The sequence below is a fragment of the Furipterus horrens genome, unplaced genomic scaffold, assembly GCF_987537825.1.
Source record: "Furipterus horrens unplaced genomic scaffold, mFurHor1.1.pri manual_scaffold_5, whole genome shotgun sequence".
In the NCBI taxonomy this organism is placed as follows: Eukaryota; Metazoa; Chordata; class Mammalia; order Chiroptera; family Furipteridae; genus Furipterus; species Furipterus horrens.
Genome location: NW_028327175.1, coordinates 48,294,561 through 48,319,797, shown reverse-complemented (window position 1 = coordinate 48,319,797; position 25,237 = coordinate 48,294,561). Strand labels below are relative to the sequence as shown.

General features: G+C 41.9%; 1 protein-coding gene and 2 pseudogenes across 1 annotated transcript; 1 reads left to right on the top strand and 2 right to left on the bottom strand.

The window, feature by feature from the left end:
• Positions 1–350: 350 nt before the first annotated feature.
• F2RL1 (F2R like trypsin receptor 1) lies at positions 351–14,381 on the bottom strand. The gene is made up of 2 exons (XM_090278966.1): positions 14,152–14,381; positions 351–2,621 (listed from the first exon to the last, which is right to left on the bottom strand). Exons 1-2 carry the CDS (start codon positions 14,231–14,233, stop codon positions 1,510–1,512), a joined length of 1,194 nt encoding a protein of 397 aa, XP_090135092.1. The 5' UTR covers positions 14,234–14,381; the 3' UTR covers positions 351–1,509.
• Positions 8,673–8,961, top strand: LOC150008558 (mitochondrial import inner membrane translocase subunit TIM14 pseudogene; annotated as a pseudogene).
• Positions 14,382–18,356: 3,975 nt separating the features above from the next.
• On the bottom strand, positions 18,357–18,758 carry LOC150008556 (RING finger and CHY zinc finger domain-containing protein 1 pseudogene; annotated as a pseudogene).
• Between the last annotated feature and the right edge of the window lie 6,479 nt (positions 18,759–25,237).

The window sequence follows — 25,237 nt, the reverse complement described above, 5'->3', positions numbered from 1 at the left end:
TCCTACAGAAACACTCACAAAGATGTCTGCACACAGATGTCCAATGCAGCACCATTTTAATGGGGGGTGGGAGCCATAGGAAGGGAAGTGACTAAAGACATCACAATGTATGAAAACATTAGTCTGTGTCTTTTAAAAATGAAGATCAACTTATAGATGCAGACATGGAAATAATTCTGAATGTAAGTAAATGAAAAATAACTGTAACAGAGCACTATGTGCAGTATGGCCCTGTTTAATAAAAACAAGGAGTGAGCATTACATTCTTTCTTTTTAGAATAACGTCACTTCCTTTTTTTTTTACATTCCTTTCCTCAAACAGATATACAAACACACACATACTTCAGAAAGAAGTTAAAAAAGTCATGTTATTTATAAATCATACAATAAAATAATTATTTCAAAAAGTCACAATACAAGTTGTATAAAGTCAGTACCTCTTAGATATTTTACTGCAAATCACATCTACTTTAGTGTCCTTTTTCAAAAAGATGTGGTTCAAACCCAGTGAAGGCTTTAAATTGCATATTTGATAACAAAGGAACAAAACTGACAATAAATAATTTTTTAAAATACTAAGTGGTAAATTCTTTTTCTAGTTGTGAAACTCAGCCTACCTGAAGACTTCGCTGAAGTCAGTAAAACGTTACACAAAATTTGTATTTTCATGTTTAAAATCCTCGTTATATTTTCCTCAAAGTGATGATACATATAAAATTTCAAGATTAATAAAGAAATTCAAAGACCCAGTAAGTTGACAAACCAATTTCATCATAAGCTGTACATAAGAGACATAAAGCATTGTTTGCATCTCTTTTTAAAAGTAGAAGCAGCAGCCAGACCTGTGGTTCACGAACCTGATATGCGTGAGCATCACGCAGAGGCTTGTTCGAATACAGGTTCCCCTGTTCCCAGACTCTGAGCCCTCATTCTTGAGTCTGACAAACCTGCTTTTTTAAACAAGATCCTCCATGATTTCAATGAGTTGGTACAAGAACCCCACTGACCATTTAAACTCTGCTCTCCAATTCTAACTCACTGCCATTGGTTGAAAGCCTGATTCTGGGCAGCTCCTTCACCTCTTTAAGTTTCCTCATCTGTCAGGTGAGTCAATTGGACTGATCATCTCTGAGGGCCCTTAAGCCCTAACAAGACTATTATTAACCCCAGATGTATAAAAAATGTAATTGCATCTAAGAACTTAGTCTTCATGCCAAAATCAGTTCTTGTAAGTCACTGGGTTTTGCCGTCTTCTAAAAAGTCTGCTTCTTGCTTCCATAAGTTCCATTTCTAGGAGCATCTGAGTAAAGAAGTTCTGAAACTTACATTCATGTCAATTTGGCGGATTTTCCTCATGCAAACAGGAAAGCTTCCAGCAATCCTGAGAGGTGCTGCATGTACACGGTATGTGATAAGACCCACTTGGTTAGGAAACAACAGAAATATCCCCATAACATTAAGCAAGCTCCAAATCTTCCCGTGAAACCTCCCCTGAAGGAACTGGAATACTCAATAGGAGGTTTTAATGGTGGTTGAACTTGAAGAGTAAGAGCTGGATTTCCTGGAGAATTTCTTTGATGTGAGGGATATTTGCATCCGCTTTACTGTGCGGACACTTCGACAGAGAAGAGCATTTTTTGCATGATTCCTAAAATCTTCAGAAACAAAGTAATAGACAAAGGGGTCGATGCAGCTGTTGAGGGTGGAGAGGCAGAGGGCTACGATGTACAGGGCGTAGATGTGGCTCTGGCCCCAGTGTTTAATCATGAAATAATGCACTACGAGCAGAAGGTTACTAGGAGTGAAGCAGATCAGGTACATGACTAGGACAGTGACAATAAGTTTGATGGCTCTCTTCCTCTTCTTTCCTGAGTTTTCATCGATGGCAGAAGATTGAAGTGTTCTGATCATCAACACATACGCAGAAGCCATGAGGATGGCTGGGAACAGAAAGACTCCAATGGCCAGAGAGAGGAAATAATTGAACATGTCCTCTACCAACACCTCCTTAGGTAAAACATCATGACAGGTTGTGATGTTAAGGGCTGGAATGTAATAGGTCTGCTTCACAACATACAAGGGGATGGTAACCAGCAGAATCAGCAGCCATATTCCCAGGGAGACGCCGATGGCAACGTTTGCGTTCTTCTTGGTGTGCACCATGGGGTTCACGATAACCCAATACCTCTGCACGCTGAGGCAGGTTATGAAGAGAATGGAGCAGTACATGTTGCCATAGAAGAAACCAATGAGTACTTTGCAAAGAGATTCTCCATAAATCCAGTTGTTGCCATGTATGTGATAGGCAATCTTCAAAGGTAACCAGATGATAGAGAGGAGGTCTGCCAAGGCCAGACTAGCCATGTAAACCACAGCAGGGTGCTTCTTCTTTGTTCGGAAAAGAAAAACCCACAGGGCCATGCCATTACTTGGCAAACCAACCACAAATACAATCATGTAGACAATTGGAAGAAAGACAGTAGTCAGTTTTCCAGTGAGAAGGGAGGCAGAAAACTCATCCACAGAATAGCTTGGTTCCACTGTAACTCCTTTCCCAGGGGTGTGAGATGAGGCATCAACATTACCAATTAGACTTCTTCCTTTAGAGGATTTATTGACTCCTGTACAAAAAAGGCAAGGCAGACAAGTGTCATTACCGAAATCAATGTTTCAGCAGTAATGCTAATTTGTTCAAGTAAAAAGCACTTCAGATAAAGACAGAAGGAATACACAGAATGCTTACAGGGGCTTTCTTGGGTGATTGGATTAGTGGGATTCCTACTGCCTGGTTTTTATTTCCTTGTTTTGTTCTTCAATATATTTTTATTTTTAATTGGAGGGTTGTGGAGTATGTGTGGACTATAATACTGATCTCTATGAATCACAATAAAACTGACAGCATTCAATTTATTTTTACAAACTGTCTAACTCATTAATTCTTAATTGTTCTTATGACCAATCCTATCTCTGGCTGAGATAGGATTCAGCTTGGCCTATCAGTTATTCCTTATCCCAAAACCAGACACAGGGAGATTCCCAGGAGCACAAGGGACATTCCCTCTCCACCCACGAGTACAGCCTCAGCCATGGTGGGATTCCCCCCACTTCTGTGTGGGCCTCCTGGAGACCTTCCCAAATTTGTGTTCTGACTTTCAAGTAAGTTAACATGGCAAGCTTGAACAATTTAGGCTTCCATCCACATTATTATGAATCAAACTTTAGAAATCACAAATGAGTGATATATTCAGCCTACAACCTGCCCCAACCATGTGTTGATGGACCTGCAGAAGAAAATGGGGGATAATTTGAGGCCACTGAAGAATCTCACTTTAATTCTGGGGAAGAGCAAGCCTTCCTCCTTGCAGAGAAAACAGGGCAAAGTATACCATAGATGCCAGGGAGGATGTTAAACCTATTCCCGAGTTGGTCTGATCATTTTTATGCTTAGTCACCACTTTTTCCTCATACAGCTCTGCACCCATGTTCAGCAGGATGAGTAGTTGGCCAGAGTGGAGGGTTAAAAAGTGTGGAGATCAATACTTCACTTTTTACTTAGTGTAGAAGGTTGAAATGTGGCCCCCAAAAGGCATGTCCAAGTCCAAGTCCTAAACCCTAGAATTTGTGATCACTACATTATTGAGATAAAGGATATTTGTAAATGTAATGAAGGATCTTAATATGTGATCATCCTGGATTATACAGGTGGGCCCTAGATGCAATGGCAAGTGTCTTTATAAGAGAAAGGCAGAGGGAAGAGAGAGGAGAAAGAGGTGTGAAAAGGGAGGCAAGGATTGAAGTAATGCTGAGAAACAAGCCAAGGAATGCCAACAGACACCAGAAGCTAGAGGAGACAAGGAATGGATTCTCCCTCAGAACCTTCAGAGAGACACCACCTTGATTTTAGACTATGGCCTCCAAAACTGTTGGAGAGTAAAGTTCTGTTGTTGAAGCCACCATTTTTTTGGTGTTTGTTATGGCATAGGAAACTAATACATTTAGCATAGACCTACATCTTGTTCCAATCTCTCTTATAATTTAAAAAAAAACATAAATCATTTCTAAATAAAAATGATAATCTTATATATTACAATGTTCTTCATATACTTGACTATGACCCATAGTAAGAAACATACCCTGTGTGATAACCTAGTTCCAATACAAATATCCATAATAGAAAGATACATTTCATAAAATAAGTACCCTTATTATGCTGGAAACACTGATAATTTCTATTGTCTTCTATTCAATTCTTATAAAAAGTCAGTCACCACCTTCTACATTGATTTCATGAAGCACTTACATGTTTTTTCAAAACCAGGTAATAGAGTGACTAATTGTGATGTACCCCAAGGGAATAGTACCAATGTATTTATAGACCAGTGAGGTGTCTGTGGAACTCACCCTGGCCCCAAAATGGTAAGGGTCCTTCTATAAGTTTATACATTTCTTTAATTTTAGGGCTGTGTCATAATTCCTTTATGGTCCCACAGCCCTTGGCATAGCCCTGGACATGGAATAGGTATTCCACACACCTGAGATGGATGGGAAAGTTCAGCAAGCCACACCAGTGAGGGCAGTGAGGGAGAATCAAGAGCACAGCTCTCTGCCCATTTCTTTAGGAACCTGGCCTGGTCTGGTTAGCACCAAAACCACACCACCAGCAGCATACTCTACAAAATAAACCAGCTGACTTCCAGTAAACACTAACTTTTTTAAGAAAGATTTTATTTATTTTTAGAGAGAGGGGAAGGGAGAGAGAAAAGGAGCATCATTAGCCTCCATTCTTCTTTCTTTGTTTCCACTTTCTTCTCCTCAACTGGGTGCAGTAGCAGTGGTTGAAGGGCAGGACCTCCTGCTGGGGTAGGTCCACCAGCCCTTCCAGTGCAGGCTGGGTTCCCAATGTTGACATTGGCCAGGGCCTTTGCAAACAAGCCTGGCCAGAAAGGGTCAATATTTACACCTGCTGCTCTAATGAGAGCATTGATCTTATCCTCCATCACTGTCACCTCATTGTCCAGTAGGATAAAGGCCAAGTAGACACAGGCAAGCTCCAAGGCGGAGGTCATGATGTGGGCAAGTACTGTGGGGTGCAGGACTAGCCGCCAGATGAAGTGAGGGCCTCACCCCAACGCAGCCTTAGCTTCTTTGGAAGGACTGAGCACCTTGCCAGCAGCTGGGAAAAAGGAGAGCACTAACGCTTCTTAAGGGCTCACCTCACATCGTGCTTTCAACACTTCATACGCATTAACTTATTTCACTTTGACAGCCCTATGGTGTAGACTCTCATTAGAGCCTCATTCGATAGATGCAGAATCTGAATCACAAAGAAACTGAGTAATTTTCCCACAGTGAAACAGTTGTCAGGTAGGAGAGTCAGGCTTCAACCCCAGACAGTCCATTTCTAGAATCCATGGTTCTAACCTCTACACCACACAGTACCTCCGAGGTCCTGACGTGAGGTTACACGATGGAATCCATGGAGACGACATAACCTGTGCTGATTCCACAGAAAATCCTACAGGTAAAGGTTTACTATTGAAAAACCACCCTCTTTAAGTAAGCCCCTCCTACAATAATTTACATATGCATTTGTATTAATATCAACAAATTCTAGAAGGCCTTCAGAGGTTAAGAGAATCCTGTAAATTCTCTATCTCAAAACTGTTCACCAGCTCTCCAGAGAGGGGTGTGGCAAAGCTGGGAACTGTGAATAGTGGATGAGTGTTCTGGGAAACTCGTCATTTGAAGAGCTAGGACATCCCTAGAAACAGGCCACCAGAGACCAACTCAGTGAGTTAGTCTGCATTTCTGCAGGACATAGAGCCACCAGGATTTTAGAATTATCACAAGGAAAACCCATTTTTTTCCTTCAGTATATCTATTTTAAAAGTTATATAACATGCTTTATAAAATGAAGGAAAATGTAGGCATTGATTGTTCAGTTACTAACATCACAAAAAATAATAACCAGATATTACGTGCCTAAAAGAAGCAGCACCTGTGAAATACCCTTTCAAAAGACCCAAAACAAAAGCTAAATTTGATCAAGCACCTATATCTAACCCCATTTTTAATAGAAATAAAGGGGACAATGGAACTATTAAATAATTCCACAAGAATGTACTCAACAAAGTCCAGACTGTGGAACCTGCTACAGGATAAAAATCCTAGTTTCTTCCAAACAAAGTACAAGGCAAAGATAAAATAAAAGAAAGAGATGCAGAGGTAAACTTACAGATTAAAAAATTCAAAGGACATATTACTTTATGTAATATGTAGGTGTTATTTGGATCCTGATTCAAACAAGTTATTAAAGTTACATTTATGACATTTATAGACAACTAGAAATTTGAACATTGATTAGATATTTGAGTATAAGATACTGTTAGTGGTTATGTTTGAAAAAGAAATCCCCATCTTTTCTGAATACATACTGAAATATTTTAAGATAAAATTATACCTGCATTTATTTCAAAATAACACAATGACTGGAACTCTGAAACACTACTGTGGGAATGTAAAATGGTACAGCTGCCATGGAAAATGTTCTGTCAGTTCCTCAAACGATTAAACACAGAGTTACCTTGTAACCTGGCAAGTCCTACTCCTAGGTACATACCCAAAACAAATGAAAACCTATGTCCACACAAAAGCTCGTACATGAATGTTCACAGCAGCACTATTCCTAACAGCCAAAAAGTGGAAATAACCTAAATGACAATCAACAAGTGAATGGATCAACAAAATGTGGTACATGGCATACAAAGAGGGAGTGAAGTACTGATAAATGGTACCACCCAGAGGAAGCATGAAAAGATTATGAGAAGTGAAAAGGCCAGTTACAAAGGAACATGTATTGTATGACTCCATTTATTTTAAATGTCCTGAATAGGCCAATCCATAGGCAAAAAGTAGATTAGTGGTTGTCAGGGACTGGGGAATGGGAAGATTGGGGGTGCCAGCTAAGAGATGAGGTGGAGCATTTTGGGGGGGGGGGTAATAAAAGCGCTCTAAAGTTGCCCTGACCAGTGTGGCTCAGTTGATTGGCATCATTCTGTAAGGCAAAAAGTCACCAGTTCAATTCCTGGCCAGGGTACATGCCTGAGTTGCAGGTTCAGTCCCCAGGCAGGGTGTGTGCAAGAGGCAACCAGTCAAGGTTTCTCTCTCACATCAATGTTTCTCTCCCTCTCTTTCTTCATTCCTCTCTCTCTCGCAAATCAATAAAAAGAAAAAAAGATTCTTAAAATAGAAATGGTGGTCCCATAAGACTGTAACAGAGCTGAAAAATTCCTATCACCTAATGACATCATACTGCAATGCATCATTCACATGTTTGTGGTGATACTGGTGTAAACAAACCTACTGTCATCGTCGGCAGCCGTCCGTCTCGAGAGACGATGGTGTAGCTTCTTAAGAGTCTATCTGCACCGCCGAGAATGGCTGTGCAGTCCGACTCGGGAGTGACACAGTATCTGTCTCCTCCCGTGTTGAATCGACATCTTGCGATGACGCTGGAGTGTCCTCTCCAGTGAAGCTGAAGCTACAGAGCCTGGGCAGGGTGATATGGAGGGTCTGCTGTTGCCCATGCAGCAGACCCCCCCTCTCTTCGCAGCTGAAGGATCCAAGGGAAAGACGGAGTCAATACAGCTTGGCTTCAGGTGCGCCGCAGGAGTTGCCGGTGTTGACTACAACGTCAAACCGCCTTAGGGACTCCGGCTCCGGATTTTCTGTCGGGGTTTACTCCCTTAGCCTTTCCCCTGAAGAGGTATGCCGCAAGGCAGCGGAGGTTTTTTGGAGTCAGAGTTTTCCTTCTCTGATGTGCCCTGACTGGAAGATCGAACCAGCGACACTTAGCTCGCAGGCCGACGCTCAATCCACTGAGCCAAACCAGCCAGGGGCAGAACCTACTGTACTGCCAGTCATATAAAAGTCATATAAAAGTATAGCACATAGAATTATGTACAGTACCTGCTACTTGATAATGCCAATAAATGACTATGTTACTAGTTTATGTATTTACTATACTACACTTTTTGTAATTTTAGAACATAGTCTAAAGTTTGCTATAAAACAGAATGTTGTGTTATACCAGCAGCAGCCTTATACATTTTGTTTACTGCATCTCTTGATTGCATCATTTTCTCTTGTGCTTGATTTAATCTCATGTTGTTTTGTACAGAAACATGCTGTACAGGCTTTGAGCCTAGGAACGACAGGAACAATTGGATGTATCAGATAGCCTAGGTGTGTAGTAGGCTATGCCATCTAGGTTTGTATAAGTGCCCTTGATGACGTTTGAAGAATGACATAATGGCCTCGCAACACGTTTCTAAGAAAGTCTCCCCATCATTATATGGTGCGTGACTGTAGTTCAATAAATTACAACCTTTATACAATGAATAATATTCCCCCTATAAAAGCATGGACAGGCCGCCACTGCTGTGTTTCCTTGGGCACCTGTGACTGGACATTTGTCCCTGCTAGTGGTGGCTTCCCTTGCTTTCTGATACAGATATGGAATTGGTGGCTGTGGCCTCAGGGCTGCATGAACCACGCTCTCAGTGGAGGTAGGGGAGCTGTGCGGAGCAGAAGCCATGGCCAGTAAGGGTGGGCAGTTGGACTGACCAATGATTGCCGCTGCAGGATTTGCAGGCCATTATGTTTTGCAAGCCATGAAGCATATGGTGCTTCAAATCAAACAAGTTTTTCAAAGTCTACCAAAATCTGCCTTCAGTGGTGGCTATTAGAGGTGGGTCTGAATCCACAATGACAGAACGGGAAGCAGCGTTAATACTAGGTGCAAGCTCTACTGCCACTAAAGGAAAAATAAAAGATGCTCGTCAACAAATTATGCTTTTAAATCACCCAGACAAGGAAGGATCTCCTTATACAGCAGCCAAAATCAATGAAACTAAAGATTGACTAGAAGGTCAAGCAAAAAAAAATGAAGTAAATGTATGATGAATTTTAACTTATTAGTTTATGAATATGAGTACCAGTTTTTTATAATAAAATGACCCAAAGATGTAAATTTTAAAAATAATTCAGCACAAACTAAATCAAAGCTTTGATGTTTTCTGTTTAGATTTGAGGATTTTAAATCAGATTATAGAATATTTGGAGATTAATGCTCAATAATTATGGATAAATATATACCATTTGAATAGAAATATTGTTCATTACTCACTTAGCAAATAATTTGGGACCTACTTCAAGGCAAAGTCAACACAATCTTTGCTTTTAAGGAACCACAATCTAATGGGAGGCTGATGAACTGGTAATTAAAATACATTGTGATAAATATTATGATGGAATTAGTACAGATTCATCTCACCGGGAGGAAAAGCTGTCAAGATACAGAACTAGCTGGCTCAACTGCTTGGAACCTTGAATTTAAAAGCTAATTTAGCTCCCAAAACACCAATTCAAAAGAACTTATGCACCCCTATGTTCATTGGCTATGTTCACATACAATAGCCAAGTGTTGGAAACAGCCTAAATGCCCATCAGTAGATTAATGGATTAAAAACTTGCGGTACATATCGTCGGCAGCCGTCCGTCTCGAGAGAGGATGGTGTAGCTTCTTAAGAGTCTATATACACAATGGAATACTACACAGCAGAAAGAAAAGAGGAATTCCTATCCTCTGTGACAGCGTGGATGGAACTGGAGGCTATTATGCTAAGGGAAATATGCTAGTCAGTGAAAGACAAATATCGTATGACTCATTTATAGGAGGATTCTAATGAACAAAATAAACTAACAAGCAAAACAGAACCAGAGACATGGAAACAGGAAACAGATTGACTGACAGATGCCAGAGGAAAGGGGGGAGGAAGGGAGGGTAAGGAACTAGTCAAAGAACATGTATGAATGAATGACCCATGGACATGGACAACGGTGTGGGGATGGACTGTGGGAGCAGGGGTGGGCTGGATGGTTGAAGGCAAAAGGGGGAAAAAATGGGAAAACTGGAATAGAGTAAAAAAAATGAAAAAAATAAAAGTGAATTTAGCCTCAACTTTGACCTAAGAAATTGATCTAGGTATGTATATTTCACTGACATAATTCAGATTTATACATAAAAAACTTGATTAAAAAAAAAAAGTATGGCCCTGGCGGGTGTGGCTCAGTGGACTGAGTGCCGGCCTGCAAACCAAAGGGTCTCTGGTTGATTCCCAGTCAGGGTACATGCCTGGGTTGTGGGCCAGGTCACTTTCTTTCTCCCTCCCACCACCTTTCTCTAAAAATAAAGTAAATAAAATAGTTCCTTCTTTTTAAAAATTAAGTATGGACAGATTTTTACACACTGTCCATGAATAGATTTATTAAATAAATATTAGGACAGCATGTATATCATCTTTCTATTGTTACAAAATATTATTTGTGCATAGAGAAGAACAGGGGAATTTTCACTTTTTTTAACCCTTCTGATTTACACAATTTTGAAAACAACGCACATAAAACTTAACTTTTCAAGCAGTTGTTTTATTTGTTTGTTATTTTAAGCACTCCTCACTGAACCAAGTATAAAGCAAGTACTTTATTGGTGGTAACTCTCATATCCTTTTCCCTATTATCTCCTTGCTCCAAATCTTCTTTTGTTCTCAAGTTTTGAGAGCAGAGACTGAAAATTAAAAAGTTTTGGTTGCTGAGTCCCTCTTCCTAGGTACACTTTCATAAATTCTTATGTATTCTTTCAGGATGAACTGCTTTCCTCTTAACACTTGCCTACTAATAAAACCTTAAGAAAGTCAAATACTGTACAGACTTCACTAAAACATCACCTATCAAGGTTAATTAGTAACTTACAAGGCAAGCTAGGGAACCAACACAAATTAAAAATCCCACCTTTACATTCATTATAATGTTCTCTCTTATTACAATACATTGGAAATACCCCATGTGTCTAGCAACAAAGGACCAATTTAAAAGCATAATACATACATTCTCCTATATTTTAGTCACTGAAATAGTTTTAGCCCTGGCTGGTGTGGCTCAGTGGATTGAGTGCCAACCTATGAACCAAAAGGTCACCAGTTCAATTCCCAGTCAGGGCACATGCCTGTGTTGCAGGCCAGGTCCCCAGCTGGGGACGTGTGAGAGGCAACCAATCAATGTTTCTCTCCCTCTCTTTCACCCTCCCTTCTCCTCTCTCTGAAAATAAATAAATAAAATATTTTAAAAATGTTTTATAATTACTGACATGCTACTGATGTTTACATAATTCCAGACTTGTACAAAAATATTTTCTATATTTATGAATACATAGTTTTGCATAGATGCATGGAAGCATAGGAAAGGATCTATACCAAAAGTGAGAAGTGGTTACTTGAATACTGAGGATGACTTAATTGAACTCTTCTCTTTTTTATCATTTTTGCTCTATAGTGATTACATATTACTAATGATAATGATACAAGTAACGTTACAAGTCAATAGCACCCTAGCTGGTGTGGCTCAGTGAATTGAGTGCTGGTAAGCAAACCAAAGGGTCACTGGTTCGATTCCCAGTCAGGGCACATGCCTGGGTTGCAGGCCAGGTCCCCAGTTGGAGTTGCGGGCCAGGTCCCCAGTTGGGGCTGTGGGAGAGGCAACCACACATTGATAGTTCTCTCTCTCTCTTTCTCCCTCCCTTCCCCTCTCTCTAAAAATAAATAAAACAAAATCTAAAAAAAAAAAAATTAAAAATTAAAAAATAAGAGTCAATAGCAAAGAGAACAAAAGTTTCAATCTCCAAAAGAAAAATAGAATGACTGTATCATAGGGAACCTCCCAGGCTTGTGATATGGTAGAAAGTAATAAGTACCTGGAAGAAACTGATTTAAATGCCCACAGCCATCAGCCCACCAGGCCACTCTGAGCAAGTCCCCTCACTTCATTCTTCATCTACTATTTACTGAGGTTCTTTAGGTAATGACTGTGCTGGACCATGGCAATGGAGATAAGGAGAGGGTCCCTGGCCTCCAGAGTTCACAATCCAGTGGGGAGATAAACATATTTACGCAAATAATTATCAATTACTGTTGTGATAGGAAAGAAAGCAAAGCCTGATGGAGTATTTTCCTTGCACCCCTGCACCCCACAAATTCAGTGGGCTGCCTCTGTAGAACAAGAAGGTCGTACTCTAGGCTGAGTTTCCCTCCATGAGGCAGTCTTTTGAGGTAAGGCCTTTGGGAAGAAAATCAAAGCTGTCACCTGTCCTGTAGCAAGCTGAGGAGCATGCATAAGGGTCAACTAAAAGGGGATGAGCAACTGCATGGGCTGAGGGGCAGAAACACTTTGGTGATACTCTATTTCTAAATCAAAATCAATTTGTTTTCAACTTGGGAGGAAAGTTACCCCACAAAGGAATAAAAGCATGCAGAGGAAAAATAAAACACCCAAAATGCAATATTAAGTAGTTCTGGTTAATGAGTAACTTGATTTTTGTTGTTGTTGTTCAATTAAGTTCACCTTATACTCCAGGAATCCCCCAGTCCTAGCCGAGTCACTTTGTAAACAAGAACAAACCAATACTAAGAGCAAGCTTCCTATAGGACCTGTCTGAATCATAAAAGCACTGAATCACCTGCACCCATTTTCCAAAATGACTGCACTTTCTAAATTTAGCTCCTGAATTTTAAGTGCCTAACTTTAAAAGACAAAGTGGGTAAGTGTTCATCATTTTCAATACTTCTGGAAACAAATAATGACAATAAAATGTATGTAGCTGTGCATAATGTGCTTTGCTGTAACTCCAGAGGTAAAAGAATCACTTTCTTCACTCTAATTCAAATTCATAGTGATTGTTCTTTTACAATATCTTTTTTTATTGACATTTTTTATTGTAAAGTGGTTATTCATATAATCTTATTTATTTATTTATTTATTTATTTATTTATTTATTTATTTTCAGAGAGAGAGGAAAGGAGAAAGAGAGGGTGAGAAACATTACTGTGTGGTTGCCTCTCACGTGGCCCCAACTGGGGACCTGACGTGCAACCTAGTCATGTGCCCTGACTGGGAATCGAACCAGGTCACTTGTTTCGCAGGCCGACGCTCAATCCACTGAGCCACAGCAGTCAGGGAATTACAATATCTTTATGAAAAGGGTAAAAGTGCGAAACTGTCTTTTACAGCAGGTCTGCAAATTTCACAGGGAAATCAACACCTCCCACGGAAGGCTACCCGGTCAGCCCCAGACAGCGGGGGTCGGTTAGCATCAGAGTAGCGGGTTCTCAGCATCCCCCCCGCCGCCCCGCCCCCCCCCACACCCTCAGAAGCCAACTCAGGCCGGGAGATTCCACCCCCCGCAGGACAACTGGAGCACACCCAAGGCGGCACACTCAAGGTGGCACACCTGCGGAGCCCGGCGGCCGTAAACAATTTGGCACTCGAGCACCACCCCAGTCAGCTCTCGTGCTGTTCCGTTCCTGGGGCTGGCAGCCTCCGACCAGACTGGCAGCTAGTGTAAGCTCGGTGTGGCATGTAAGTGCTCGGAAAGCCAAGGCCCTGAGGTCAATTGGTCGAATAAAGGCAAGGTTCAAGGAGTTCCATTCGTAAATCTGCGTGACGCGCAACTGACATAACAAACTTGAAACTGAGTGCTGGTTACACGGGGAACCCAGCGGGGTCCGGCCCTGACTTCCCTATCCCGGCCATCCACCACGCCAGAGCAGCCGCGGTCCCGGGGGGTCTGAATGCCGATTCCAAGGAGGGAACTCCAAAGACTTAAGGATTTGCAAAAAAAGTGAGGTAGAAGGTTCTAGGCCGCGGCTCCCACACACTCCACCCCACCCCAAGCAACCGACTCGCTAACTCCAGAAGTCCCATGGAACCAGCCCGTAGGAATTCGCCAGGGTGTTTGCAAAGAAACCAACCCATGGGAAGGGAGACTGAGCCCTCTGGGTACCCTTTAGACTCGAGCACTCCATTCCCTTCCCTGCTCCACCACCGACTTCAGCCTCTCCGGGTTGTCCCATTCGGTTGCTGTCCGGGCACTGGGACCCCCCCATCAAAGCCACCGAGCCGAGGCTGAGGGATGTAAGGGAGGTGGTCGGCGGTAGCGGAACACCCATCGCGCACCTGTCCCTCTTCCACCACCTGCCCATTTTTTTCCCGGGCCCCGGCTTCTTAGCGGCACGAGCCCTCCTCGGCCAAGCTGCTCACCTTGGATAGTGTGATTGCAGGACGCAGAGGCCGCCAGCAGGATGGTGCCCCCCAGCAGCCACACCGCGTTCAGCCTTCGCATACTTCCAGCAGTCCAGTTGCCGGGCGGGCGGGCAATTCGCCGCCACTGAATCAAAACTCAGATCTCTACTTGCCGCTCGGAAAGCCACCCTCTCACCTGCCCCTAATTGTAGCCTCTGCGCTCTTTCCCAGAGCCAGCTAACTTTCAGTGAAACCTTAGCCGCTCGCCGCACCTGCGGGAGGCCCCGCCCCTTGGCCCCGCCCCTGCGTTCATCCGGCGCCCGGGCCCCGCCCCCAACCACCTGGCTCGGCGCAATTCCCCAACCTGCCTCCCACCTCCGCGCCTCCGCAAGCCCCGGAGCGCTCCCGGCTCCAGGTGCCCGAACCACAGTGCATTGACTGCCCGAGGCACCCGCGGCCCGGGTAGGCCGAGTGAAGTGGCCTTACTGGAATGCAAAGGACAGGAACGCTGGGACCAAGGGTTCCTCTAGGCCTGGGCAACGCCCAGAACTGCCTTTAACCTTTAATTACTCCCGAGGGGACACTGTGTTCCATCTTCCTCCCTCCTCTTTCCTGAATGGCAAAAAGCCAAGACCCGAGCTCACTGAGGGATTGTCGGTAGTTGGTAGAGGCTTCCCGGAGTGGGCACTTTGGATGAGGGGTGAGCTTTCGATCTGCAGAGGCAAAATGGACGGCAGCGGACACCAACGAAAGCAGGAGGGGTGCCCAGCCAGAGAAGTCAGGGATCTGGGATGAGGTTCCCGTCTTGCTGTTAACCCGCTCTGTCCTCCAACCAACCTCTTTACCCGCTTCAAGACCCATTTCCTAGTCCAGGAGGCAGAGGGAGAGAGAACACTTGGAACAGCTACTTTAAATGCCAAGTGCTAAATGATTTCAGAATTCTGTCTAGTTTAATCTCCACAACAGCTCCTGCAATAAATGATTATTATTCCCATTTTACAGACAAGGAAATGGAGCTTACCAAGGTTGGTAAGGTTGTCCACAGTTACGCAATTTATAGACACAGGTTGCAAATATCCAGCACATTTAAACGCTAGTCTATGCCTCTCACTTCCTTCTGTTAGTCGCTGCACTAGAAATGCTTCCACCAGTGTCTCTTTCACATTGGGATCCCATAGTCCGTACGGATATATAAGCAGATAGATGGGGTGGGGAGAGAAGGAGGGTGAGATCGGTGATGGGTGCACAGGGCCTTCATCATATTGGTAATGTCTTACTTTTTTACTTGCTTTAAAAAATAAAGTTTACTGTTATCCATTTAAATTACTGGGTAGTGGAGGAGCAGAAAAGAGAAAGGTGGAAGAAGCCACAGTGGGAGGCTGATTTTGGTTCAATGGAGAAAGACTTCTAACAAGTCCCACTGGTCCCAGGCTGGAAGGCTGTTCGGTGAGGTGGAGGGTCACATCATTACTTGGCTTGCAGCAAAGGACCAGAGCATCTGCCCAGCATGTTGGAGGAGAAATTCCCTCCCTGGCTCAGGCACTAGATTGGATGCGTTCAGACAGTCTCAGGAGGAACTTGAACCTTGAGAGTCCTCTCTAGAAAACCAAAGTTTGGTGAGTCAGTTGCTTGTGACCATCATTAATTTTTGAACAACCGTTAACTGAATGGCCACAATCTTAGGCCTGTGAGTTTGAAGGATGGTGCTTCCATCTGATAAAGGCCCCGTGTCCTGTGTGTGACCTCTTACTAAACCCACCATGGGGCCAATTAATAAAACTAATGTGGGTTCCAGATAATTCGGGCAGACAAAATTGTACCAAATCTCATGTTAGCCAGTTGTTTAACCACATCTTCAATAGTACATTTCCCCAAAGTTACCTCTTCCCTCTGTGCTGAGAGAAGAGCTCACAAGAGGAGGGAAAGAAATAGTTGAAAATGAAGAGAAGCAAATGGACTTGAACACGTGAAAGTGGGATAACGGCTCCCTGAATAAGGAAAATGGATGGCCTCCCAACACAGACACAGATGAGAACAGCCAGGGAAAGCTGTCCAGTGAATGAGAGCTTTCTTTTTAGTGGCTACCTCTCAGTAGTTCCTCCTCTTAGGAATATCTCTCATTGCTATATCTCAAGGGAGTTATTTTGGGAAAGTGGGAAGAGCTTAGCCTTTGAAATCATGTAACCGTGGGGGCAAATTCTGGCTTCTTCCCTTACTAACATGTGTGACCTTGGAGAAATTACTTACCTCTCTGTGTTTTAGGTTCCTTACCTACTCCTGAGAGTCCCACACTATGGGAGGTAATCCCTATGATGTCTCCTTAATTTTTCCCAGCCTTCATTTCATCATCTATCATCTATTAGTATTACATCTAAAAGTGGGGATAATCACAGTACTTTTCCTGTGAGAATTTATGTTAATCTATATATCCATTAAAATACTTCTTAGCACAATTCCTGGTATATAAGTACTCGAGAAATGAAATCTATAATAAAATGAGTCCTTCAAGGGGGAATCTTCCTTTTTTCAGAGAACAATGCATCAAGATCCAGCTGTTTTGGACTGAATTTTTCACTGGTATTTTATATGCCCTGAATCATCAAAATTCCCAAGAAAATATGTTTTTGAGCAATGCCATGAGTTAATTATCTCGATGGCCATATTGTCCTGATCCTGACGGGTGTGGCTCAGCTGATTGGGCATCGTCCTGCAAAGCGAAAGGTCACCAGTTTGATTCCCAGTCAGGACACATGTCTGGGTTGCAAGCTTAGTCCCTGGTCAGGGTGCATAGGAGAGATAACCAATCAATGTTTCTCCCTCTCTCTCTCTCTCTCTCTCTCTCTCTCTCTCTCTCTCTCTCTCTCTCTCTCTCTCTCTCTCTCTCTCTCTCTCTCTCTCTCTCTCCTGAATTAAGAGGTATATTTAATTCCATTACATGAGTCCAAAACAGTATTGTGAAATCTGAGATCTTGCCAGGAATATTCTGTGCCCTTTCTACTCATCAACCTACTTTCACACATTCAGGAAAGAAAGAATCCACCCACGTATAACAAAGGCAACTGCTGCATACATAAAGAAAAACAAGGAAAAAGAATGGACCACCATAAGGGCAGGGGCTTTTGTCTATACTGTTCTCTGTTGTCTCTGCAGCACCTAGAACCATACCCAGAACAATGTAGTTGCTCACTCAATGCTTACTAAGTGAGTAAAATATCCTTTGAAGAAATAATTTTGGACAACCAAAACAAAATTATGTTCAATGTTGATGGTTTTCTTAAGGTTTGGAAACGTTCTATTATATTATATTTTTCCCAACTACTCTTAAGAAAGAATACCTAAAAAAAAAAAAAAATTTCTTTTACATTACAAGATTATATTGCCTTAATTGAGCCAAAAACAGATAGCCTTGTAAAAAACTTTCTATAAACTACTGTTTCGATAAAATTATATTAGCAGTTATTATGTCAAAATTCACATTTAAGATCCAAAGTACTATCTTAGAAAATTCTAAAGCATATGTAATTAGATTTTAACAGTAAGAAAGAATATATTCTTATTATAGCACAGCCCTTAAAAAGTCAGGAATAATATTGAGAAGTAAGTACAGTTCTATCAAGCTAGAAATACATTCTGGGTGCACAGTGCCACTTATAGCAAAGTTCCATGAAAGTATAACATATTTCTATAGATGTGAATTTCAGTGGCAACTCATTGGCTTCCAGACAACTGACACTAAAGGAATTTTCAATCAAAACACAAGCACATTAAATATAGAGCTATGGCCCTGGCTGGTGTGGCTTGGTGGTTTGAGCGCTGGCCTGCTAAAGGTCACCGGTTCAATTCCCAGTCAGGGCACATGCCTGGGTTGTGGGCCAGGTGCCCCTTTTGGGGTATGCAAGAGGCAACCAATCACACATTGAGGTTTCTCTCCCTCTTTTTCTCTCTCCCTTCCCATCTCTCTAAAAATAAGTAAATAAAATATTTAAAAAAATAAAAAACAATATTATTTTAAAAGCTTTAAAAAAAAGAAAACTATATAGAACTATGACAATCCTATTGAGACCCTGAATCCTTAAGTATTTGTAATATGACTTTATGCTGTGACACTACTACAAAACACATCAACTCTAATGCATAGATTCAGAAAAATGATGACAATAGGATACTAAGGGTAGCCTTTTTCTGTCAGAAAATGCTGAGTTTTCCAGTGCAGTATAGGCTGGTCATTGCTGATCTAGTGAAATTCTATAACCTCCAGCTTGAGTAGTATTGTATGATTCCCAAATATTGCACTTCATGCCTAATATGTAGAACTGGACTGTAGATCTTCCATTGCAATCATTGCAGAGAATATCTACAGTCATGTTCTGATATTCTAATGGCATAGGGGTCTGTGCTGCCTCATCCCCCAGTTGTCTCCAGTACCTACTTTTATCTACAGTAGAATTCATACATAATGGACATCTGTAGTCTTCTTTCAATATCTCTTCATAACACGTTCTATGTAAAAGATGTTCATGTGGCAAGACATGAGCAACACAAGATGTATGAATGTCCTCCAAATATATTAGACAGTTCTGCTAAGAAACATTTTCAATACATTTGTGCTTTTCTTTGAGATTCATAGCTAGGCATAAGTTACATTTCAAACAGTGAAAAAAATCTTCCTTTGGACCAATCCAACAAATTCCAAAGTTTTCACAATGAGACTGCTTCTTGTTTTTGTCAAACAGGCGGCATATACTGCAATAATATTCTCTAAACAATGTGCTATATGCTTTACAAGTCTGTTGGACATGTTGAATTTTTCATAGTTCATGCACTGCATTTCCTTTACTTTAACCAATCTAGCTGATGATCTTCCTTGTTTTCATGACACCACCCAGCAAGTATACAACTTGTCACAACAAGGTGCCTTCAAAGACATCCTCTGTCATAATGCTCACAGCCCTGCCTCCCTTGCTCTGGGCCTTGGGCGTCATCTTCCTTCATCAAGGCCACCACCTTCTCTACCTCCCCTTAGACTCCAAGGCCTCCTCTTTTATGATGAAAACTATGCCCAGAGAAGCAGTACTGCCCTAGCACACCCCCTCCCAGAGACCCAATGTTTCTCTCTCATATCGATGTTTCTCTCCCTCTCTTTCTCCCTCCCTTCCCCTCTCTCTAAAAATAAATTAATTAATTAATTTAAAAAAAAAAAGAAACTATAACCCAGCAGCCTGACTATATGATCTACATTCATTTGAGTTAGTTTGCAGATGTTTTCCTGTGACTTTGGGACTACAAGATTTATTGTTTAGACATTGATGACTCCTTTGCCCTGAAGCACCTGGGGTTTTCAGGTCCTCTGTTGAAGAGTACAGCAAAATCACTACAGGTAATTCCAGATATTCTGACTTCCAGGAATTGGGAACTTTGTGCAGTTTCCCACACTCTACAGTTCTAAGGAAATAAAGTAGGAACTGGGGTAGGCCAGACACTGAGGGAAAAGCCATTTCATTCCATCACTCTATAATCATTTATCAAACTCTTCTGGAAAAACAAAGATATGGTCCCTGAACTCTTGCTCCTGGTCAAATATAGATGGAGAAAAAGTTACATTCATTCACTCACCATTTCACTGAACATTTTGGAAAAAGTCAGCCGTGACTTTTGCATGGTAAACCCTTTGGTCCATTCCCAGTCTTCGTGTTACCCAGTCTGACTGGAATTTGACATAGCCGATCTCTCCTTGAATGCTATGTACACTTGGCTTCCTGGGTCACTCTTGTCTTGATTTTCCTCCTACCTCACTGGAAACTCAGAATGAAAAGTTCTTTTCTGATTATTATTCAGCTTCCTGAATTTTACACTCTGGAGTGCCCCTTAGTTTGTCCTTGAACTTCTTTTCAATATACACTCGTCTCTTGTGGTTTTAAATAAATTGACATGCTGAGAACTCCAAATTTTGTATTTCTAGTTCAGATTTCTCCATTCCAGACCCATAGCATCCATTCAGCTATTCAACATCTCCACTTGTACATGACTGTAATCATATCAACCATAAGCCCAAAGTTAAATTTCTGATCCATACCACTCCTTCCTTAAATAGCAACTCAAACCTTCCAGTTGCTCAAATCAAAAATCTTGGAGTTATATTTGACTTATATTTCACATCTGATTCTTCAGCAAATGCTACCTTAAAAATATATCCCAAATATTACCTTAGTCCAAGTAACTATTACCTTTGGCCTAGATTATTACAATAGATTTGTAACTTGTCTCCTTCATTTTACCCATAACCTTTACACAGTCTTTCAACATAGAGGTTAGAGTGAGCCTGTGCGTCAGATCACTTCCTTGCTAAAATACTGAAGTAGCTACCCACTTCCCTCTTAGTTCAAACCAAAGTCTATTGAAGGATTATACATCCTGTACTCCTCCCCCATACACACACACGCACACACACGCACGCACGCACACGCGCGTGCCACACCCTTCTTGAATTCATCTCCTCCATTTCCTTTACTCATTCCATTCTAGCCATGCACACTCCCATACCATTCTTTTGCACTTGCTTTTCTTTGTCTGGAGTGTTTTCCCCTCAAGCACCTGCACAGTTTCAGTCCTCACTTCCTTCAGAGATTTGCTAAAATGCTATGTTCTCAGTGGGGTCTCCCAAGAATGCCTTATACTCCCACCCTCTTCTCCTCATCCTCCCTTCATGCTTTATTTTCCTCCCTAGCATGTACCACTAGTATTGATATCCTACATGTGCTTATTTATTATCTAGGTCCCCCGTTGCAATGTAAGCTCCATGAGAATAAAGGGTTTTTGTTTATTTGTTTGTAGCATTATCGAAAGGATTTATGAAGTAACACCACCTGCAGCTGGCAACTGCCTCTTACACACTCATCTCTGTACAGGGTGGAGCAAAAGTAGGTTTACAGTTGTGAGGGTGCAAAACAGAGAGTTTGTTCTTATATTATTATTTATTAATTATTGTATTTTTTCCTTATGAACAACTGTAAACCTACTTTTCCCAACCCTGTAAAGTCAAGTTTTTATTTAAGTTCCAGTTTAAATCACTTTTCTTAAAATACAGGAAGGCATATGCCTAAAACATTGCAATAATCACCCTTTAAAATGTAAAGGACAGGGAGTTTTAAATATGTTTTGTCACTGCTGTATTTCCAATTCTAGAATCTAGAGTTGCAAAAATCTGTATCTCTGCCCCCACTGAGTTAATGGTCAAATGTGTGTGGCGGGGGGGAGGTTGTCAGTAAGCAATGTACCTTTTAAGGGCTATGGACACACAGAGAAAAAAAATCCCTCCTGCCTGGAGAAGTCAGAAATAACTTCCTAAAGCACGGGGCATCTGAAGAGGGCTTTGAAGAATGAATAGCTCACCAGGTATATTATTTAAGGTAAGGCTAGCTGCCGTGACAGATAAATCTCCAACTCTTAGTGGTTCACTGAAATAGATGTTTACTTTTTACTCAAAGCCAAAACCAAGGCTATGTTTAGTGGGAGGCTCTTCTCTGCGTGTAAATAAATGAGCTGGGCATCTCCCATCTCAGGACTCTGCCATGCTCGACTCATGGCAGAGGCAAAAGAGCATAAAGGAATGTGCATATTAACGTTTCCGCAGCCCTGGCCTGAAAGTGGTGCATAATCAGTCCTGTCGTCCAGTGAGCAGAATTCAGTCACGTGGCCACAGCTTACTGAAAGGGAGGCTGTGTGCCCAGAAGGAAGAGGAAAGGAGTTCAGTGGACAGCTAATCAGCCTCTGATATTCCAGGTATGAAAGGGTAGGGACAGATACCTCCCACCGCTGACCCCACCACCAATAGAAAGAACAATATGAAAGTGTGGTGTGTGTGGGGAACACTGTGATGGGAACCCAGACTATATGAAGGACAGTGGCTAGGGATATAGCTATGTATGAAGGGCTTGTGTTTACCATGAAAGACACATCGAACTTCAATCCTGGGGGCACTGAAGGCTGAACCAACAAATCTGGACCCTATCTTCAGATCACTGATATTGGCAGAATGGTCTTTCTACGACCAAATATATGAGTAAATCACATAGGAGTTGTAGGTGGAAGATACAGAAAGAGAAAAATGGGAAGAGAAGAGGAATATCCTTTTACAAGTGCTGTCTAAGTGACTGTGTCAGCTCCACTGACCCACCGTTCCCACCTTTTTAATCACCATGTGGCATAATGACTATGCTCCATCCCTCACTCCCATCAAGTGCTTATTTCATTAAGTAATCACTGGCAGAGATGCCTAACTTTGGTGTGGTGTGGGGTGCCAGTTCTGCTCCCTTCAACGTTATCCTTTTTCAGAAAGGTGAGATGTGGCTGCATTTCCCATGACATCATGACCAACTCTCTACTCCCCTCGGTGATGCAATGCCGCAGTTCAAGCCCAATTTGGAAGTCTTCATAATTCTGTTCCTTAAAAATAGTGTCCCCAATCATTTGAATGGCAGAAACAAACAAAACACACACACAAACACACACACAAACCAACCAACCAACCAACCAATCAAGGATCGCAAGCCTAGACAGTAGTTGCTCACTAATGCCTGAAATTATTATTCAAAATTATTTCTTTGTGTCTAGAAAGCCTCTGGGTAGCTGAGAGACTTCCATTCTTGGTCCAATCTTTGGTTGTCATCCAGACCCCTCTGCTCCCCTGCTGATGAGATGACAGACACTGGGAGACAGAGGCACCCCTACGTCAGGGTTCACCTTTTTAATGCCAGAGGGCTTCTAAGGTCCCCTCCAGCTCTAACTGATAAGTCAGTGAAGTAAATAACACCTCAGAGAAATGAGTTGAGAACATGGGGAACAAGGCCTTCTGGGAGAGGACCTTGTGGGGTGAGGGCACCCCCAGGCTTACTGTGGGACAAGAGGGGGGTTCCCAAAGACAGACTTTGCCACCTCACTCCTCTCCAGAGCTCTCTGAGTCAGAAGGGAGTCAGAGCTCAGCTAATCTAACCACTAGCTCATTTCAAAAAAGGCGAACTGTTAACTTCCCTGGTAAAATCATTCACACCGTCCCCTTTAATAGTGCCCCCCGCTGCCAAAAGACATTTTGATCCCAGAATGTAGTTATTTTCCAATCTGGGAGCTCATAGACTAGTTCTGTCTTCTCTGCCTCTTGTCTCTATCACAAGCCCCACCCACCACTTGCAATGGTTCCTGAGTGCTGCAGTCTTAGTCTCATCGAAAGAAGAAAGTTATCCTTCTTGATTGCAAATGCAACACATAATGATTAAGGTTATTCTTTAAAAAAGACTGCAAAATGCACCCTGGCCGGTGTGACTCGGATGGTTGGGGAGTCATCCCATACACCAAAAAGTTGGCGGTTCGATTCCCAGTCCCCCCACAAGCCTGTACTGCAAATTCAGTCACCGCTCAGGGCACATACAGGAGACAACTGATCATTGTTTCTCTCTCACATTGATGTTTCTCCCTTCCTCTTCTAAAAAGTCTGGAAAATGCACACGCGCGCACACACACACACACACACACACACACAAAGAAGGAATAAAGGGAAGGGAAGGGAGGGAGAGAAGAAGGAAGGAAGGATCCAGAGATAACTACTCTTAACAGTTTAATATACATCTTTCTAGTTAGAACTATCATTTAAAAAATAAGATTACATTACATAACTGTTTTGTTACTTAGTTTTCTTCAGTCAATAGCATAGTGAACATTTCTTCAAACTCTTAAATATTCTCCCATAATACCATTTCAAGTACTGCAGGATATTTCATCTTCTAGGTAGATCTTAATTATTTATTTAACATGTTGTAACATACCCAGATCTTCTCAGGTTTTTGTTGTTGTTTTAGATAACAGAAAGAAACATATCCTACTACGTGCATTTCTTTCTGTAGTCTCAAACTATTTCTTAAGAAAAGCTGTATTTAGAGATAGCTGGATTTGCTACATCAAAATATCTGTTCATTTTAAAAGGTTTAACCTTGGCTGGTGTGGCTCAGTGGATTAAGTGCCAGCCTATGAACAGAGGGGTCACCAATTCAATTCCCAGTCAGGGCACATGCCTGGGTTGTGGGCCAGGTTTCCAGTTGGGGGTGTGCGAGAGGCAACTGATCAATGTATCTGTCGCACATCAATGTTTCTCTCCCTCTCTTTCTCCCTCCTTTCCTCTCTCTAAAAACAAATTAATAAAATATTTAAAAGGTTTAATGATTATCAAATTATCCTTCAGAAACAATGCACTAGCTTACTGTCCCATCAGCAGTTACGACTGTATCTATCTCTTGACATCTTCACCAGCATTGGGCGTTATTACTTGTAGAAATCTTTACTAATTTGATAATTCTGCCCAAATCTTAATACTTACTTATTCAAGCATTGAAGAAGAAAAAGGATTTTTCATGGAGGTGAGAAGAACCTAAGAGCTGGAGAGCTATGATTCTAAAGTATAATTTAAGCACATAGTCAGTAAATCTCTGTATAAGTACTATACAGATCTTTTTTTAGCAGACTTATCTTAGTACGGTGTATATATCACTAGGGTAAGAGACCTGTCTCAGAGTCCTTTGTCCTTATTAGCTATGGGAAAGGAAGCAAATCATGAGAACTTTCAGTCTCATATTTCTCGTATATGAAGTGCTCATATTAACATTCAAGCTGTTCAGCCCACAGGATGGTTGTGATGATGAAATAAGAAAACGTGCATAAATGTCCTTTGGAAAATCATATAGAAATGCAGGGGATTCTAATTGTTGCTGTCACTAATCACAGTGCAAGTTCACCTTATCGCTGACCTTAAGTATATCACATTGTTTTTAGACAGATTATCCCATAATGCCTGGTCAGCTAAAGGTGTTCCTTCTGCAACCTAGCAGTGTTAGACTACCATCTTGAGAAGATATGATTGCTATCTGGGTGAGAGGAAGACCCACTTCCTAACAGCCCAGGATCTTATAGCTCCACAAAGCAACTCCGGGTGCGTGAGACAGATGCACCTACAAAAACCACTAAGGGATATCAGAGGAGGAACTGAGGCCAGTGTGTGCCCTCAGTCCCATGAGGGGAAAGCTACTTGTAGTTTGCTCAAGGGTACAAGGCCCACCAAGGT